The sequence below is a fragment of the Tiliqua scincoides genome, chromosome 9 (assembly GCF_035046505.1).
Source record: "Tiliqua scincoides isolate rTilSci1 chromosome 9, rTilSci1.hap2, whole genome shotgun sequence".
NCBI lineage: Eukaryota > Metazoa > Chordata > Lepidosauria > Squamata > Scincidae > Tiliqua > Tiliqua scincoides.
Window position 1 is genome coordinate 23654065 of NC_089829.1, and position 19203 is coordinate 23673267.

Genomic DNA, 19203 nt, shown 5'->3' on the forward strand with positions numbered 1-19203 from the left:
TAACTTGTTCTCTGTACAGATGTGCTGGGGAGGCCCCCCCCACCGTAGAAGAAAAGGGCTTGTGATCTGTTTCCCTATGACTTCATTTGCCCGCATTCCCTCCAGTTCCACAGAATGGAAGACCATTTGAAATTGACTATACCACTGAGTCTCTGGTCTTGTCACTTTTACTCCTAGAGGACTTCTCCCACAGCTGCAGTTCTTAGGAAGATGCTAAAACCATAACTTTCTTTGGCAATGATTTCCCAACTCTGCAATTGTATATTGGTTTTAATGCTGCTGTTTCATGAACTGTTTTAAATCTCTTTGTGGTGTTCTCATCAATACTTTGTAAGCCACTTTGATCTATTGGATAAGCAGTATAAAAACTGAGTGAAATAAATGATGCCTGCCCCAGGGGGGCTTGCTAGTGACCCTCTGATGTCCTTGTGGTGTGAGGTGAACGCAGTGTGTTTTTTTTTAAGTTTGCTGAGACACTCCAGAACAGGGGTGTCAAACATAAGGCCCACAGGGCAAATGAGGCCCCCAGAAGCCATTTATCTGGCCCCCATTATAAATGGGCTCTCCCAGCTTTATAATTGGGCTCTCTCGTATCTTTAAATTTTGTACAAGATTTGCACATTTTCTCTCTTGTCATTTGCAGCTAATGAGTTTCTATTTGAAAACAAAATGCTTATTTCTGGCTATTATTGGCTTAATGACATCACTTCCTGCTTAAAGATGTCATTTCTGGTCCTCGGAAAGCACCCTGAATGCTATTTAATCCACTACATGAAATGAGTTTGTCACCCCTGCTCCAGAATGTGAATAATTGGATTTAATTTTTGTTTTACAGTTTGTTCTTTTTTTTTGTTAAAAAGTGTAATGCTGCTGCTTTTCTGTGTCCTATATTGTTTTGCTGAATGACTCTTATTGTATTGTATTATCCTTTTCACCATTTGGGTTGAAGGGCAGCTCTTAAAAGCTTCTAAATAAATAAAAGCCAATGGAGCAGGCAGAGCCCAGCCCAGCCCAGCCTAGAGCCAAGTCCAGGTGCTGCAACCAACCTTATCTTGAAAGATAAGGAGATCTTTCTGCCTCTTTGCCCCTGCTGCAGGCCAACCTGCCCTTACTGCAACGTGAGCTCCTCCACTGCGCCCGCCTGGCCAAGCAGACGCCTGCCCAGTACCTGGCGCAGCACGAGCAACTTCTCCTGGACGCCAATGCTTCCTCACCCATTGACTCCTCAGAACTGCTGCTGGAGGTCAATGAGAGTGGCAAGAGGAGAACGCCAGACAGGTACGGGGGCCTTAATACCACTCAGGGCGGGGGGAACATCAAGGCAGAAGGGGAAGGTTTAGGTTGGCAGAGAAGCGAGCTGGGCTGAATCTACCTGAGGCTTGGTCACGTCTTTCTGATGCACCTGGGTCCTCACCTCATCATCATTGGCATCCTTCAGTCTCAGAAGACTATGATATTGCGCTCTGAAAAGTGGTTCTGGAACAGTGTCTAGTGTGGCTAAAAAGGCCAGTTCAGGAGTGGCAATCCCTTCCACACTGGGAGCAAATGTAGTCTGTCCTTGGTGTCCTCACCACAGTTCTGAGAAGTGGCTTGCCCTAAGAGGACTGTTTGTGTGGCTTCACCTCACTCTTCTGCTTGCAACTGGCAAAAGAATGTCTCTGTCCTGAGTTCAGGATGCCATGTTGACCTATGAGAATGTTTGCCAAGGCATGTGAAGTGGCAGCTGCTGACCATGATGTGGACAGCCTAAGAGTAGAGACAGAAGGTGGTTTGAAGGAGTGGGCTCTGGGCATTTCTGGTGCTCTACTTGTAAAATCTTCACCTGTTTCTCTTAAGGAAGTGGTTCTGTTTCTACAACGGAGCCAGGGCAATTGAACACATGGGGGGGAGGCGTTTCTATGCATGGTCACTTGAATGCCTGCATGGAATCAATGCACATAGAACTGGATAGAGTGGCATAGCTAAGGGGGCCAGGTGGGTACATTGCCCCACATTCCTCATCTTGAGGGTGTGTGTTAGAGGGCCTCCAAAAACTAGAAGTGCATTTTGGTGGCCTCTAAGACACCCCCTCAAGGTGTGGTACTCAGGGTCTCAGATAGTATGCAGTACCCCCCAGGTCTCAGAAGGAAGTACCTTTCAGAGGCCTCTTAGATGATGCATGGGGGTTATTAAATATTGTGCCCCTGGGTGCTAGATGCCTTAGCTATGCCACTGGGACAGTATTCTCACCCTGCAGTTTGTCCTGGTTTTCCAGTAGAATGATGTATACTTCTACATGGATATAGTGCCATGAAAATAAGGCTAGTATCTCTAGATGTTGGGGCTAAGTACTACATTTGCTGTACTCGCCACTATCTGTACAAGGTTCTCCCAGCACTTAAGACCTTCTGATGAAATCCTGCTCCAGAGTCCCTCTCATGGGCAGGCTGTTCAGCCTCTACCAAGCCTTTTTGGTAGCGGTCCCAATGCTAGGAAACTCCTTCTAAGGGAAGCCTGTAGTGTACTATCTCCTGCCTGCTGGCCTCTGAAAGGCATGTGAAAACTTCCTTTCTTTTAGGTGTGCTTGAACATTTAGCCTGCAATCTTGTACACACTTAACTAGGAGTAAGACCCATTGAGCTCAGTTGAGCTTACTTCTCAGACAAAGGATTGTGCTGTGAGTCATCTCCTGCTCTTCATTACAGTTCTTCTCAAAACTGTGGGTCTGTGGTCCACCAGTGGGTCACAACCCAGTTCTTGGTGGTTCACGAAATTGACAAGGCAGATTAAGCTATGTGCCTCAAAATGTTAAACAACCTGCTACTGGGGGTGGGGGGGAGCACTTCTGCCCAATCACCATTATAGCCACAGAAGTTTGAGTGGCTGGTAAAGTGAAACTTTTTTTAGGTAAGTCCCAATGCAAAAAAGTTTGAGAACCGCTGCTTTATTAGTTTTCTGCAATTGTTGTTGCTACTGGGTTTCATTTGTCAGGGTTTTTTTTTTTTAAATTGTATTATACATTTTTAATAATTATTGTATGTATCGTGATTTGGTTTTGATTATTGTAAATTGCTGTGAAATATAGATATATGTAATTCTGAATAACAGTACAGAATCAAATAACTCTGCATGTAGCATTGCTGCACCCCATCAAAAATCTTGATCTTCTTCTTCTCTTGTTCTGGGACAGGACCAAAGAGAATGGCTTCGAGCGGGACCCCCTGCACTCCGAACACCTCAGCAAAAGGCCGTGCACCATGAGCCCTGCCCAGCGCTACAGTCCCAGCAATGGGCTTAGCCATCAGCCCAACGGGCTGCCCCACCCGACTGCTCCCCCTCCCCAGCACTACCGCCTAGAGGACATGGCCATAGCACACCACTACCGGGACACCTACCGGCACCCCGACCCTCGGGAGCTCCGGGAGCGCCATCGACAAGCTGGTACGGGATCTGCTGCAGAGTGCCACCCACCTGGTTGGCCTGAGGAGCACAGGTGCCCCTGGGCAGCAGGCAAAGATAATAAGGTGCACATTGCTGATTGCCTCACCTATGACGTCGGAAGGCGACTGCTTTTTAGACACAATTGTCGTAAGCAACAGCTGCACCCGTGGTAGGCCCTCCATGCATGAAAATGGGGGTATCTGCTTGCAAACATCCAGTGCTGATGGCAAGAACTGCTGCAGGAGTCATCCCCAAGTCTTATTGCCCACACTCTTGTTTGCTTCTGTTCAAAATGAGCTGTCCCAGTGCATGAAGCCCCAGGCTGAACATCACGTGGCACACTAGAGAGAGGAAAAATGCCCCTTGAGCCTCAAATCACTTTTGGTGACTTCTTTCAAGGCCCCAATAAGATGGGGTGTCTTGTGAACCCTCGCCCTGGACAGTATTGGTTCCAGAGGAAGTCAGGAAAGAGGCAACACCAGGACCAAGTTGTTCTGGGTCATGTTTTGCATGGGACGTGCCCCTCTGCTCTCTGCAGCAATCTCCCCACTCCTCATGAGGCCTGAGGCCAGTACAAGAGGTATATATGCCTCACTCACAGGTGTGTTCTCCCCCCCAGCTGTGCACAGTTCCCGGCAGGAGGAAGTGATCGACCACCGGTTAACGGACAGAGAGTGGGCTGAGGAATGGAAACACCTCAACAATGTACGTATCAACTCCTGCTGCCCAGATTGTGGGCAGGGAGTGAAGGCTGCATTGGGGGGATGGAATCACGAAGGGGAAAATCTGAATAGTCATGTTAAAGTGGCATGGTTACTTGGAAGTAAATCCCGAATATGTTCAGTGGGCCTTAGTCCTGCACAAGTCAGTGTGTATAGGATTGCAGTCATCAAGGTTCATAATGCTCATCACAGTAGCTTTCAACAGGCTAAAAACAACAAATACAGAGCAATTAACTCAGTTGAAGCTGGGTGCAATGCAGTTATATTCCATTAAAATTAATGGAATTCATCTTTTGTTGGGCAAACAAAAGAGCATTTTACCTGGCACCGTGGCCCAAGTGAGAGAGAAGGGATTGAGAGGCAATCATACTTGGGGAGAATGTCAGTCAGGGTGCCACGAGTGAAAAGGCCTTTCCCTTGGGTTTCACCCTGATTCTCTTGGAGAGGAATTGCTCACACAGTTTGGGTTCCCTCATTGCCAGTTACTGCAGGGGAAAGATGCCTGTGTGTACCCAATGGCTGAGACTGTTGCATGACTGCAAAGGGAACTCTCCTTGCTCCAGTGAGTAGGAAATTGGAGGATAAAACACCTGTCCTCAACAAACCTTTCAAAAAAATCAAGTGATTGGACAGCAGATATCCATACTTCTGGGGTCCCTTGAGCCTTCCTCTCCTTGCACTGGGAATCCCAACATACCTGCAGCTGCAGGGTCTTCTCTCCTTTTTGCATCACAACTGGGACACCATGTAGTGAAAGATCCCTGGCAGAAGGAGATGGGGAAACATAGTCACATGTGCTGTTCATTCTTGCTGCCACATTGCTTCTCCCAGCCAACCTGTGAGGTAGATCACCCAGGCAAAAGGGCAGCAAACTGCTTGGGGGCAAGCTTGCAGGTGAGGCCTCCAGAGCCCAGCTGCCTGAAACCTGACATACCTCCTCCACCCAGCAGCTGCTGAACTGCATCATGGACATGGTGGAGAAGACCCGCCGCTCACTCACTGTGCTGCGGCGCTGCCAGGAGGCCGACCGCGAGGAGCTGAACCACTGGATCCGCCGCTACAGCGATGCTGAGGACATGAAGAAGGGCTCCAGCGCTGGTGCCCGCCCCCACAACAGCACTGCCAGCACAGAGGTGCCCCCTCTAGGTACCAAGGCTGGGGCAGGGTGGGCTTGCATGGGGGAGGAACACACACAGCTTTGCCACAGGTGCGATGCATGGCAAGGTGACCATCATCGGGGCTGGCTCCAGGCTTTTGTTGGTCCCTGTTGGGTAGGACTTCGCAGGTAGTGGCCTGTTGACCTGGCTGTCACTCCTGCAAGGAGCCAGGCTCTGGGACGGCGGGGAAACTGGCTGCCAGTACAGGGGATCTGAGGGGAGCCATATGGCCTAGGAAAGACACAGGTCAGGATTCAGAAGCAGAAAGCATAGACCAAGGCAGGCGGGAACTCAAGCCCCACAGAGTGAAAGCTTCATCCAAGGAAGCAGATTCAGAAAGGAAAGGCCTCTAAAGCAGTGACTACATCTGATAAATTGCTTGGACTTCGGGACTAAGCCTGTGGCAGCAATTCTTACACAAGCCTGCCTGGGCTCATATTGGATCTGTTCTGACTGCACTAATGAGCTGCAGTACTGGCCTTAGCCACTATCTGGCTTATGCTGTAGAGCAGCAAGGATCCAGCCCTGGCATGAAGTAAGGTGCCTAGGGCTGCTGCTGGGCTCCAGGCAACATATACAGAGCCTTTCAATCACTTTCTCATGCTGTTGAGATGCAGATACCAGAGAGTGGGAAGGAAGGGCTGGGGAGTGAGAAGAGGAATTGTTGGAAGCTCCTGATCTCCAGGGGTAGATTTCTCTCCCCTTCCTGCCTCTGTGTGCCCAAGACTATGGCCCAAGTCCTCCAGCCTCAGAATCTGTCATGACTATCCTGAAACCAGAGGTTCTATGGCTGGGCACAGATACGGAAAAAGTAGACCCAAAAAATAACTTTTCTTTTTTTGTCACGATACTTGAACGGGAGTAGAGTGAGGAGTGTCATCTGGTGAAATCAATGGAGCAGGAGAATCAGGACCAAGGAATGCCTAATTGGCTTGTGGAACTTGTTGCTACAAGATGCAGTTGACCATTAGCTTAGATGACTTGAACAGGGGATGAGACGAACAGGGGAGGTTGATCCATGGCTGCACAGAGCCTCCCATGATGAGCGGCAGAATACCAACTGCTGGGGGGGGGGGCAACAGCAGGAGAGGGCTGCTGCCTGTCTGTAGGTTACCCATTGGCTGTCTTGTGGGCTACTGCTGGAAACAGGATATTGGGCTAGAACAGTGTTTCTCAAGGTTTGTCCTCCGCTGTAACACTTCACATGGTTCCCCTATTTGATGTACCATCAGAAGTAACTACCAGTTACTTCTGGGTTGGGAGGCCAGATACAATGCTACCAAGACCAGTAAGATGCTCAAAGTAGACAGGAGGACTTTTTCAAGCATGGAAAAGGTGCTTTGGAGCTCTGTCTGCTGAGCTGAGACTCCTGCCACTGTTTGTTGCTTCATGTTCCTGGTCTCGCTGCCAGGTGACAGATGTCTAGGGTCTTTTGATTACCACCAGACACCACCTCAACTATCACTGCCAGTACCTATATCGCTGGTTGAGAAACACTGGGCTAGAGGGAACCTTAGCCTGATAGAGGAGGATCACTTCAGGGGGCGATTGTTGCTTCTGTGCACCCTTTGCTGACTAGCATCTTGTCCCGTGGCTCTGCACAGGTGCAGCTGGGCTCCTTGTCACTAATCCCACCTTAGGCCTCCTTTATCCCTCAGAAGCTGATAACTTTGCACTGACCAGCTGGAGGCATAGTCAGATTTTCAGTAGTTTTGGTGCTCTGTTGAGGAAGTTGCTACGCTTGGCTAGAATCAATGGGATTAAACATTTTTACAGAATCTTCTCTCGGTCTTTTCCAGATGCTCACCGTGAGTTTGTGTCCAGGCCCCTGTCTGGCTACATGCCTGAGGAAATCTGGAGGAAGGCTGGTGAGTGTGTGGGAAGTGGGGAAGCATACTTTCTGTTTTGTTTCTTTTCCCAGTTTGGTTCCTGCATACTGGAGCCAGAAATCAGTCAGTTGTGTCATTGCTGGACCTTTGCCTCATGAAAGGGACCAAGAATGGGGCACACTGTCTGGGCTGACTGCATTGAACACCCAGAAAGAACAGGCATCAGAATATGACATTCTGATGTTGCCGGGGGACACTGGAAGGGCCAGCCAAAGTCCTCCTAGGACTGAGTGCAGTGTGGCAAATGCTGCCCCCCCCCCCAAATTTGGTGGTGTCCTGGCCTCTACACTTCTGCTCCTTGGACCGGAAAGGGCAAATGGAGACAGAGCAGAAAAGGAAGTGTGGAAGACAGAGCCCACCACTATTCCCCAGGCTTCTCTGCCATGCCATTTCCCTCTTCTTCTCTTCCTTGACCTGCTCTCTGGATTAAGCCCAAAGGAACCGAGTGGGCAGATGGAGGTGGGCACCCCCCCCCTAACCTGCTACCTGTGCTGACTCTCTCAGTTGGCTTCATGGATGGGCTGGCCATGGGTTTTGCAATGAGGCTGCTCTGGCCCGACTGCATTCCAAGACTTTCTCTGTGAGCACAAGGCAGCAGGCAAGATTCTACTTCCAAGTTCTACTTGGAAGAAATGTTGAGTGCAAACTGGTGCTAAGCCATGATGCTCCTGAGTGGAGTTTAGTCTCCATCTCTCCATGTAACCTACTTCAGGGACTCATGGCAAGGATAAAAGAGGAAGGCCTCCTCTGTGAGCTTGAGGGGAGGCTCATGAGGCAGGGGACTATTGGCTTGCCAGCCATCTCTTTCCCACCCCATTCTCCAAGGAGCTCAGGGTGGTATATGGGTGCCTTTTACCCTCACAGCAGTCCTGCAAAGTAGGTCATACTGAGAGATGGTGGCCAGCCCACAGATCTTCCAAAAGGAGCTTTGTGGCTGAGTGGAGACTTGAACCTGGGACTGCCCTATCCCTGTCCAGCACCACTACACCACACTGCCTCTCCAGTTAAGGCCATTGCCACTTGACCCAGCTTCTGGTCTGGCACAGGGACCGGAATGGTCTGGTTTGTGGTGGCCGCACCAGCAGTAGTACCACCCCGACTCTCGCCACACACCCTGTGCCTTGCTTAGCCTCCCCTACATGATTTCCGCCTATCCCTGTGCTCTTCCTTTCAGAAGAAGCTGTGAACGAGGTGAAGCGGCAGGCCATGTCCGAGCTCCAGAAGGCTGTGTCTGACGCTGAGCGGAAAGCGCATGAGCTGATCACGACGGAGCGGGCCAAGATGGAACGCGCCTTGGCAGAGGCAAAGCGCCAGGCCTCTGAGGATGCGCTGACTGTCATTAACCAGCAGGAGGACTCCAGTGAGGTAGTGACCCTCTCTCCCAACGTGGATATTGGCCCCAGAGTGGTGGGCTGGAAACAGTAGTGACCTGGAGGGCCAGTGCTGGTCCCTTCAGTTTCTTTCTCTCTCTTAAAATGTATGAATTGAGCTCCCTCTGGACCTGAGCCTGCCAGCCCACTGCAAACGCCACCGAGGGAGAGGCTGCCCTTGTGTTCGGTGGCTCTGGTGAAGACAGCCTCTTGTGCCGTGCTTGTCTTTCGGTCCACGCTGACCTGTGTGCTTTCGCCTTCTCCTGCAGAGCTGTTGGAACTGTGGGCGCAAGGCCAGTGAGACGTGCAGTGGATGCAACACCGCCCGCTACTGTGGCTCCTTCTGCCAGCACAAAGATTGGGAGAAGCACCACCACGTCTGTGGGCAGACTCTCACCGGGGCAGCCTCTTCTGCCGGCGCAGGGCTGAGTGTGGTGGCAGCTCAGCCCGACGTGGTTGCTGTCAGCACCTCCATCACCAGCGTGGCGGCAGCAACGGGCAGCCTCAGTGATTCCAGCTCGGCCACTGCCTCGCGCTCCGGCACCCCGGCCACGCCAGCTCCTCTGGACACGGCGTCCCGCTAGGCAGCCAGAAGGGAAAGGAAACTGACCAACAACTGTCACTGCTGCTACCACCTCTCTCCAAATGAAAAAAATAAACATGCATTCAATGCATACCCTCAGCTACCTGACACGTATTTGACCTCTAAAACGACCTCTATCTCTCTCACACGAAATCCTCACAAATTCTCAAACCTGGGCTTTAAGTGGAGTTAAGGCAAATACCAACCTTCTCCGTTCACTCGTCAGTTTTGTTTTTTTTTAAATTATGATTTTACTTCTTACTGATTTGGGGGAATTTATGCGTTTTAATTTTTTTTTTCGGATGAGGAATTTGTCTGCAAAGCATAACACATCTTGACTTATGGGGGGGAGGAAGGAAAACGCAAAGATGAACTTGTGTCTGCCTTCTTTTGGAGATGTGTTTCAGGACAAAAGGAAGCAAACCCCCTTTCCCAACAGGCGAGGGGGGGAGAAGGCAGGAAGAATAAAGGATTTCAGTTACAAGAAGCGCAAGATTTTTTTCTTTTTTGTAAAAAAATAAAAATGAACGATAAAAACATCAAAACTCTTTTGGCTTTAAGTAAAACAGAAAAGAAAAAAAATCCAAAAAGAACCCAACAAAACCAAGTGAAGGAAGCTTACCTGTAAACTACCTTGCTAGCTAGCCAAGAAGATACCAGATTCACCTCTGCTCCAAAGGAAATCCAAAAACAGAAATAAAGAATCCAAACTTTTTTCCACTGCCAAAGTTTTTCCTTTTTTGTTCGGTTGGTTCCCTTCTTTCTCTTCCTCCTCACTTCTTGAGGGCTTTTTATTTATTTACCTTCCTGTGAACCGAGGAGTTGCGCATTGCGCAGGTCCAGCAAGTGGACAGCTCCTGACCCACAGCCCTGCTGGCGGCCCCCTCTGCTCCTTGCGTTCTTGGATGGGGTGGGAGGGGCATGCGTGCGCTTGGACCTTCGCTGTTCTGCTGTACCCTTGAAGGAGGACAGATGTGCACCTGTGGGATCTCTAAAGAGTCTTTTCGTAGAATAAAAGCAAAAACAAAAAAATAAATAAATCCGCCACTGTTTGTGCGTGTGCGCTGATGCGTGGTTGCATGTGTGTGAGGAGAAGCGACTCTCCTGGCTCCCTTCCTTGGTGGATTATAAATCTGTTGCATTTTTTTTTTCTCTCAAAGAGCATTAAAAATAAGTAAACAGCCACCTACGCACCCACCCGGCCTGTTGCAGAGAGAGCTGTGTTTCAGAAAAAAAAGCAAAAACCTGTGATAATCTTCTGCCTCTTTGCCACTGTTTGTGTGTTTCAGAACAGGAGCAGAAAGTAACTGTCTCAGGACTTTCTGCCTGGAGTCTTTCACACTACCTCTCTCTCTGCTCTCCGTAACCTACCAAACCCCAGGCAGCTCCTTGCAATTGTCAACTTGACTTCTTCCAGACGCCCACAAGAATCAAAAGAAGTCGGTCATTTCCCCCCCTCTCTTTCTGAAGACTGTTTTGATGGCCTGTAGATACCCCTGGCATTGGCGTCTTGTCTTTTTCAAGTGTCTTCTCTGGTCATGTGGTCAGCATCTCTGTAGGGTCCTTTCAGTCCTCTCATTGCCTCACTTTTTGGTTTGGGTTTTCCTGTCATTCATTCCCATCAGGTTTTGCAATTATTTCTGGGAGGAAACCAACAGATGCTTGTTGGAGGAGGAGACGGTGTTGATTTTTGTTGCATTTCTTGGGCGTCATTGTACAAAGCGTTGAATAGGGGAGTGCAATATGGGGCGGGAACAGCACGGCTGCAGGGAGGGGGAAACCTTACAGACTGCCCAGCCATGGGCTCAGGGCATAAATATTGTACCTTTTAATGTGAATGTATATAGTATTTGCAGAGGTCCAAATAATAATGAGAATGGTGATGATAAATAATGGTAATAAAGAGACGTTTTGCCAAATAATAAAAACAGATCAACCACTGAAGTATGTAAAGGTTAGGAAACAGGTTTTCAAAGCATGAGAAGGTTTGGTTTTCTGGAATTCACAGAATGCTGGGGGTCTTTTCTCCTTTTTTGTTCTTCCCCAAAGGAATGACAGGTCCTGGCGGGGTCACCGCTGACAGCAACCCAAATGCCCAAGGGCTTAGTCAAGCTATTTGTTCTTTTTCCTTGTTCCTTTTCAGCCTTGTCCCTCTTTCACCCCTTCCACTCTCCTTCTTCTGTATCATCTACATAAATAACTTTTGTTCAGTTAAGCTTCTCTTTCCCTGCACTGGTATATGTGGAGTGAGGGGCTGGATGGCTAGCTCAGCCACAGGCCTCCAGCTCTTTTCTTAGCAGCCTGTCTTCTGCAACAGGGCAGCCCCAGCAGGCCTTGCAGCTAGAGCAACATTCCCTTCTTTGGTTCACCACTCTGGGTTATCCCCAGAAAGCTAACGTAGGAGGTGTGCGTGCCCACATGTGGGGGAATGTCGAGGCAGCGAGTGACTTCTACCACTACAGTGCTCTGCCAAAGCATTGATCTTTATGTTTCACGGAGGCATTCGACTGCGGAAGAGATTTTTATTGGTGTGAGATGGTAGGCAAGGGGCAGAGTGTGCAAAAGTGCTGGGCCTACCTCAGTCCCTTGGCCAGTTTAAAGCTGTTGCTGGGGGTTTGTTCTGTCCCAGTGTTCTGGTCGTTTGCTGTACATGTGCCCAAAGACCTCTTAAAGGGTCCAAATGCGAATTCTCCTGGCATCTATTGCTTCCTTACTGTGCAGCCTCATCCATAGCCATTTAGAGCACTGGTTGTGGTGGTGATGTAGGCAGCCCCCAGATTTGGGTAGCCCCCCCTGCACTGTCTCCTAATGTGGCCATTAGGGCAGAAGGCACTCTCTTCTGTTCTTTTTCTTCTGCTCTGCATGCCATAACTCCTGAATTCCAGTTTAACTTAGAGAATTTCGAAAATGTTGGAACTGTAGCAGATGGTGCTTGCCTTAGCTTCCCAGTCCTTCAGATCTCCTCACATTTTCAGAGTTCACAGGGCATTGATAAAACAGTGCAATGAAAAACATCTTTGCTGTGACTATATCATGATTCTTTTTTGTACAGTGTTTCAGTGGTGCATTCCTGCCAGTGGTGAAACAGTGGACAACAGGCACTACAGTTGCATTCAGATTGGTATTGTTGTGTGTTTGCTTCTGGTAGTGTGTTGGCCATGAAACTCCACACAAAATGAATCCAGATGCAATCGTGTGTTTGATAATGACCAAGACTATTTTTTTTTTTTTTTGCATTGTTCTACCAATGCACACTGATATTGCAGAGGGCTGGGGAACTGAAGGAAGTTGTGGCAAACTGTGCTCATATACACTGCCCTCTCTGCAGAAAAGTTCTGGATCAGTTAATGGAACAAGACCTGGTAATTTGAAACTCCAAAATCTGGGGAGCATTTGGATGAGGAAAAATTTTGGAAGGGTTTCTAGCTGTGGCCACACAGTGATGTGGCAATTCTGGGACGCATAGGGTCTGGCATTGCCTGTTCCAGGTTTACGCTTCGTGAAAACAAAGAGAAGGCAAAATGGATCCAGACTTCCCTGGCTGGTAATAAAACTGAGAGGCTTGCTTGTCTCTAGCCCAACATATGCATAATGTTTTATTTCTTGCATTTCATGAACAGAGGCCGTATCTCAATGGCATGTTTCAGACAGAATGAAGGACAGGTCTCTATCCTCTGCTCCAGCTGTGTTCTGTTAATCCCTCAACTCTCTCTCATGCTCAGACCCTCCTGGCTGTTCCATTTTTGTATTTTGGCCATTCCTCACCTCCTCTGCCTCTGGACCTTGTGGCACTACTACCTCCAACTGACTGAGAAACCATAGAGAAACAGAAATCCTGTAGGAAGTGGTCGAGGTGTTTGTTTCAAGTAAGATAGGCTGTAAACCTAAGTCTTACTGAACACAATGGGCTTACTTTTGAGTAAGGTAAATAACACCATTTTCAAAAGCCTCTAGGAATCTGCAATAGACAAGGGGTGGCCAAACCGCAGCGCTTGAGCCACATCCGGCTCTTTGACATGCACAATGTGTGGCTCTTGAAAATATGTTGGAGATTATAATATGGAAATAATCTCCATACATTATATATATATGGAGATTACTTACCAGGTATAAATTGAGAGTCCACTGGATTCAAATTTAAGTTGAATGCGGCCTGAACTGCATTAAGTACAGCTATATTTACAGGTGAGTAAATACATTTAACAATTTAAATGCTTCTTAAAGTTATTGTGGCTCTCAAACATCTCTGGCAGCTCTCAAACAACATTTGAAGTTTCATTGTATGTGGCTCTTGTGTTAAGCAAGTTTGGCCATCCCGGTAATAGAACAAGTGATGAGGAATGAAATAAATGTACGTTCAAACCAAAAGGTAGGGTGGGGTTGCCTCAAATACTTGTCCCAAATTGAACTGCTTTAAAGTAATGCATTTCTGTGTCTCTCCAACCCCGACTCCTTAAAAAAGCAAACCGCACGCTAAGCTGGCTTTCAAAAGGGTGGCCACAACGCAAGCCAAAGCAGGATGGGGCAGGGGGCCCAGTCCTCCATGTTTAATGCCAGTATGAGCTTTGATGTGGTCAGAGGAAGAGTTTGTGTATCATTCAAGGAAGATGTCCTTTTGGTCATGATCTGCCATCAGGTTCCCTCTTTCAAACTGTACTGGGCAGGCGCATTTCAGTTTTGCAAATTTCTGCCTTCAGCATTCCGCTTGTTCTAGATCTGTCTACCTCCTGCCATGCCAGCTACAAAACCGGTATTCCACCTAGAACACAAAGCAACCATTTGGGCTTAATAAAGTCCCAGACATGGCAAGTCGATATGGAGGGCTTCACAGGCCAGGATTCAAAGAAAAGCAAATATGTCCCAGGATTTGTGCCAGTATTCCTGGATGCATAAAACTGGGGCAGCTTTGAGTGTCAGCCTCACTTTGTGTAGCATCCATAGATCTAAGGGGGAGGCCCAGATTTTACAAGTGAAATGAAGGTTCAGAGTGTGGGGCTGTGACTGCTCAGGGTAAGGTATGTGCAGGACACTTGGTGAGAGTGTGGTGTTCCAGTAAGGGAGAATCCTGCTGCAGATGGAGCCAGAGGCATCCCATCTGGACTTAGAATCGTTCGGACCCCTAAGCTGGTCTGCTAAGTGTGGAAGCTGCAAAGAGAAGGGAAACCTGCAAGAGCTTCTGACCATTGCAAGTCCTCCTCCCTCCCTCCCTAGCTGGTTGGTTGGTTTGGGGCGGAAAATTTCTCCCCAAGAGAAGATAAGGAAGAGGCCTATTCTTATCCATGTCAGTGACCTCACCCACAAGTCCTTGCATAGTAACGGGCTGCAGGCATGCAGAGTGCATGAGGATTCTGTATCAGAGAGTTGATGGGCTTGGAAGGGGCTAGAAGGCTGCCCCTGAGTAACTTTCTAAATGATGGTGCAGAAAAATCTCCCCCGGGAGTGGTTATCTTCTATTTGACACAGTTTTAGACAAAAGTAAATAGTGGAGTTGCAACCTGCATATTCTCCCCATTGCTAGCGTCCATCATACCAAGGGAGCTAAGATGATGGTGTGTTCATTCATCTAAAAGAACATACAGGTCTTTTGTTCAGAAACTGCCTGGAAGACACAGCTTCTTAAAGACAGTTCCATGCCCAGGTTGAAGCTCTAGCAGGGTCTCTTCAAGCTGTGTCCTGTTACCTTTGGCCATGTCATCCTCACCCCTAATCAGTGTTGCAGGACAGCACATCCTTCTTTGTTCTGTGTGCTGGCTGATGGAGGAAGAGGAGATGCCAGTGAGCTGAGACTGCATGCAACGAGTCGTAGTTGATATGAGACAGATCCTGGAGTTCTGCTTGTGGGTATCTGTAGGCTGTTTTTGAAATGAACTTTCCCAAGGGTTTTGGCATGTTGAAGCAGACTTGTGAATGTAAAGATGTGGGTCTGCACTGTGACTCATGATGTCCCAATAACTTTTGAAAAAATGAGTATAACAAGGACACTGTGTTCATCTTGTCCTGGACTTGTGTCATTCATGTGATCTGTATGATGCACAAAAATTCACAGAAAGAGGCAACTGGTGTTGATTTCTGCCAGGTACCGATGAGCCATTCAGTTTCTTGAGATCTAGAAACTTGATAGACCAGTTTTCATTCTGGCCAAGATGGCAAATGCTGTGCTCAACCTACATCCTGGGCTTGTTTGCTTCTGTCTTGGTCGGGCAACCCTTTCAAAATCTGGAGGCACAAGAAACCATTTCTTTATATTCACCCTATGATGACTACCCTGAGACCTTTCCCTGCCTTCCATTTCTAAGTCGTCGTCCCCCTTCCTCTTACTTTTGGCCATTGCTCCGGCTGCTCCTTTTCCTGACCTGGCCTCAATGGTTGCAAGCACATAGCCCTGGGCTTCTCATGACATGAAGCACCAAGCATGCTTTCCAGGTGAGAGTTTGCAGAAACCGAACATTCCCCGCAGCGTCCAAAGTGGCTGGGTCCAAACACTGTTGTTTGCAACACTTCATTTGCAACCACTGAAATGCCCTGCTCTCCACCTGGAAGCCTCATCTGCTTGGGGCTGCCTGCTAAGAGGCGGTCTGATGAGCCTGCCAACACCAACCACTTCTTCCCCTATGCAGGTTTCCCTGCCAGTGCTCTGTGGCATCATTTCTCTGCAGTGCAAGTTGGCAGTGAATACTGTTTACAGGGGTCATGTTGCTCATGTAGCTGAGTTTCCACCAAAAATGTGCCATGAAGGCATGGACTTGGAAAATGTGGGTGACCACACCCAAGGGTGATTTGTGTGACCATGGAATATGGAAAGCCTAAAATGTGGATCAGTGTTTGCATGAAGACGCTTTGAGGGACCAGAATGCGGGGAAAGGACCTTTTTTGGATCACACGTTTTCTGTTGGAAAGAGATGCTTCTGCCATGTTATGTTTTCGCACAGATTAAGACACAGTTGTATGATGACCATCAGATGTGGCCCTCAGAGTCTGGAAGCCATTTGCTCTGAGAGTTGACAAAAGGAATGGGAGGAAGAGAAAAAGAAGCACAGAGGGACCTGTGGAAAATAAACACAATTATGAATCTAGCTTTAAAGCCTTTCTGCAAAACCTCATCAGATGGGCAAATTCTGGGAACTGCTCCAGCTCTGAGTTTCATAGCCAAAAACAGAAAAGCAAAACTGGAGTGGCAGTGGAGGAAAACTTGATTCAAATCCCTTTAAAAATCAATAAGCAACCTTGGCTGGCCCTCGCTCACTCCTTTGCAACTCTTGCGGATATGAACTAATCAGCACAGTTCTGGGGGTACCAAAGTGCTCACTGCTTTTCCAGCTGGCTGAGGTCTTGAGGCTAACTCCGTTCCCATTTGGAAGGGGCGCCACATCCAGACTGGAGATGGCACTTTGGGGGGGGGGGCCTTCTCCCATTCAAAAAGCTGTCGGCAGAGCACAGCTGAACCCGGGCTCTGTGCCCAACAGGCAGAGGGATGCACCGTTCTGTGTTCTCAGGGTGTTTGGGAGGCGTGACACTTAGAACTGTGCAATACTTGAATTGGAGGGTGTTGTGAAAGGAGGGAGGGGAGTTGCTTGTACAGACAGGTATGTGCAAGGGCAGGGTGTGTGTGTGGGAGTGTGTGCTTGCGAGGATGTTTTAAAGAGAGGAGAATCATAGAAATTTAAACAAACAAAACCACCCATGACCCCCCACCCTCCCTTCTCGTCCCTTGGTGTTTGTGGGTTTCTGTGGCCATTTCAGAGAAATGACGACGTGATAGGAGGGTTGTGTGTGTGTTTCTTTTTCCTCAGTTTTTCTTTTTGGCATGCTGTCCCTTTCTTCCCTCGCTGTTTCCTGCTTTCTCTAAATGTACTATATGTTTGACCTGTGGAAGCTGTAAACATTATGATTCAGGTTACGTCTGTTCTTAACTCTGTATCCGTGTAATAAAGAAAAAAAAAATTTAATATCACCCAACCGGATCTGTTTTCTTCGGTTTCCTCGTCCTTCTGCCACATCCATCCATCTGCACAAATGCAAGAATAGATGAGCTTTGTTGGGGGGGGGCGGTTTTGTACCCAGATTCTTCTGGGATGCTGAAACATGCAAGAGAAGACTGGCAGGCCTGAGGCAGGAGGGTAGACTGGAGTTCATTTTTGTGTTGTGATCTGTCTTAATCATACACCATACCTTGAGCACTTAAATTAGTGTGTGTTTATTAGTTAAAATATTTATATCCTGTCTATTCTTCAGGCAGGCCTTCATTCAAGGCAGCTTACCTAAAAATAAAGTGACTTGACAATATCAAAACCAAACTGTGAAAAAACAGCCTGGCTCACCCATCTGCTATATGCAGATAATAGTCCTGGCTTATGTAAGGACATAAGCAGAGAGGCCCTGGTAGATCTGACCAAAGGAGCACCTAGTCCAGCACCTTCCATCCCACCAGTTGATTTCAGGATGCCCATCTGTAGGGCATGAAGAAAAGACCCTTCTCCTGTTGCAGTGGTATTACTAGGGTTTGCATCACCCAATGCAGGTGGCCAGTAGGTCACACCCATGATGGACCTTCTTCCATGCAGTGAGCAGGCCACTGCCCCGGATGGTGGTCATGGTGATGCACCATTGCTCCACCCCTCTGGATTTTTTGCTATAATTTTTGATAGACTAGAGATATTTCAACATGATTTCTTTCGTTGCATTCCTCATGAAATTATGCATCAATTGATATATAATATGATGGCATTATTATAAAATACCAAGATTTTAAAAATTTGGGCTAGTAGTAGCGTCAGCCCCCTCATGCATGTCATCTGGTGTGGCCCACATCTGCTAGCAATGCTACTACCCTGTTGCACCCCAGCAACTGGCATTCAGTGGTAGACTGCCTCTGAATGTTCCAGATAACCATCATGATGAACAGCCATTAGTCTAAGCACAGAAGGAGAGTCCCGCAGCTGGATGAGACCAAATGTCCATCCCAAGTTTCTCCTGCTCCCAGTGTCCGAACTGCATTTCTCTAGACCTGGCACAAACGTGTAACACAGGCCCCTTCTATCTCTTCCCCCCTCCCATCCCCACCCTCATGAAATACATTGTGTTTTGAAAAATTAGAGGGCCAGCTGGGGTTCTCCAGCTTGTTTCCTTCCCTGCAATTCTGGCAACCTGATTTGTGTTGATAGCCAGAAACAGGTAGTCCTGCATGTATGTGGATTAATGATACATAAATATGCATTAAGCTTGGAGTAGAAAAAGATGTTTCCTTCTCCCCACCTTTACATACACAGCCCCGAGTAGGGCAACCAGGAAACCAACATGATGATTGCGCTATCAGAGACAGGGAGAGGTGTACCGATTGAGCTGTATTGAGGCAGAGTGAATTAACTGTGCACTGTCCCCTTAAGTACAACCCAAGCTGCCCTCCTTCCTTTGGACAAAGAAAAAATCTGCTGCAGGCCTGTGATAAGTGCTCTGCCAGGGAGTGGTGTATAGTCAGAGGGCTGCAAGCTCAGAGTAACCAATAACATTTCCAGCATCCCAAGAGAAGCCTCCTGGCCTGGCTGAGCAGTATGCAAAATCTGGGCTTCCAGGAGGTAACAAGAAGGGTCTCCCAAAGCAAACTTCTTGTGGTTCTGCAAGGAGAGACTTCCCTCTGAGAAACTATGGGTGAGATCCTTTAGGAGTCCCTGTGGAAATAATTGTGAAAGATATTTGCTATACTTTGTTATAAACTAGTTATACTTTGCCCCTCCTGCCCAGAAACTGAAAGGGGGGCATGCTGTAGTTATATAATGAGCCAGGAAATGTATTCTGCACATGCTCAGAGACACATGTGCTTCACATGATCTACTGCTGTGCCTTCACATTCAAAATACTGTGGGCCCCAGGACTGAGCCTGCTTAGTTGTGGCTCAAATTAAGTCCAGATAATCACAGATCACTGTGGTCTGCGATGGCAGCTGGCCAGGCCTTTTTTGCTAGGTCAATCCCTTGCTAATGGCCCAGGAGGATGGTGGCTGAATGTTTTCTCTGTGGGATCTAATTGTTTTCACATGGTCTCTGGTTACAGAGTTCTCCCTGGCAT

The 19203-nt window shown here is 48.1% G+C and overlaps 1 protein-coding gene across 6 annotated transcripts in view; it reads left to right on the forward strand.

The window, feature by feature from the left end:
• CBFA2T3 (CBFA2/RUNX1 partner transcriptional co-repressor 3) overlaps positions 1-17092 on the forward strand; it is a 58853-nt gene extending 41761 nt beyond the window's left edge. For 2 of the 6 annotated variants that reach the window (XM_066638002.1, XM_066638005.1), the window contains 7 exons: positions 1097-1278; positions 3170-3420; positions 4040-4125; positions 5090-5288; positions 7099-7167; positions 8363-8553; positions 8828-17092. In XM_066638002.1, coding sequence (XP_066494099.1) covers positions 1097-1278; positions 3170-3420; positions 4040-4125; positions 5090-5288; positions 7099-7167; positions 8363-8553; positions 8828-9142 — 1293 coding nt within the window. In that variant the 3' untranslated portion in view covers positions 9143-17092. The remainder of the gene's footprint in view (positions 1-1096; positions 1279-3169; positions 3421-4039; positions 4126-5089; positions 5289-7098; positions 7168-8362; positions 8554-8827) is intronic. The other 4 variants (XM_066638004.1, XM_066638006.1, XM_066638000.1 and 1 more) reach the window with 3 other exon arrangements.
• The last annotated feature ends 2111 nt before the right edge of the window (positions 17093-19203 follow it).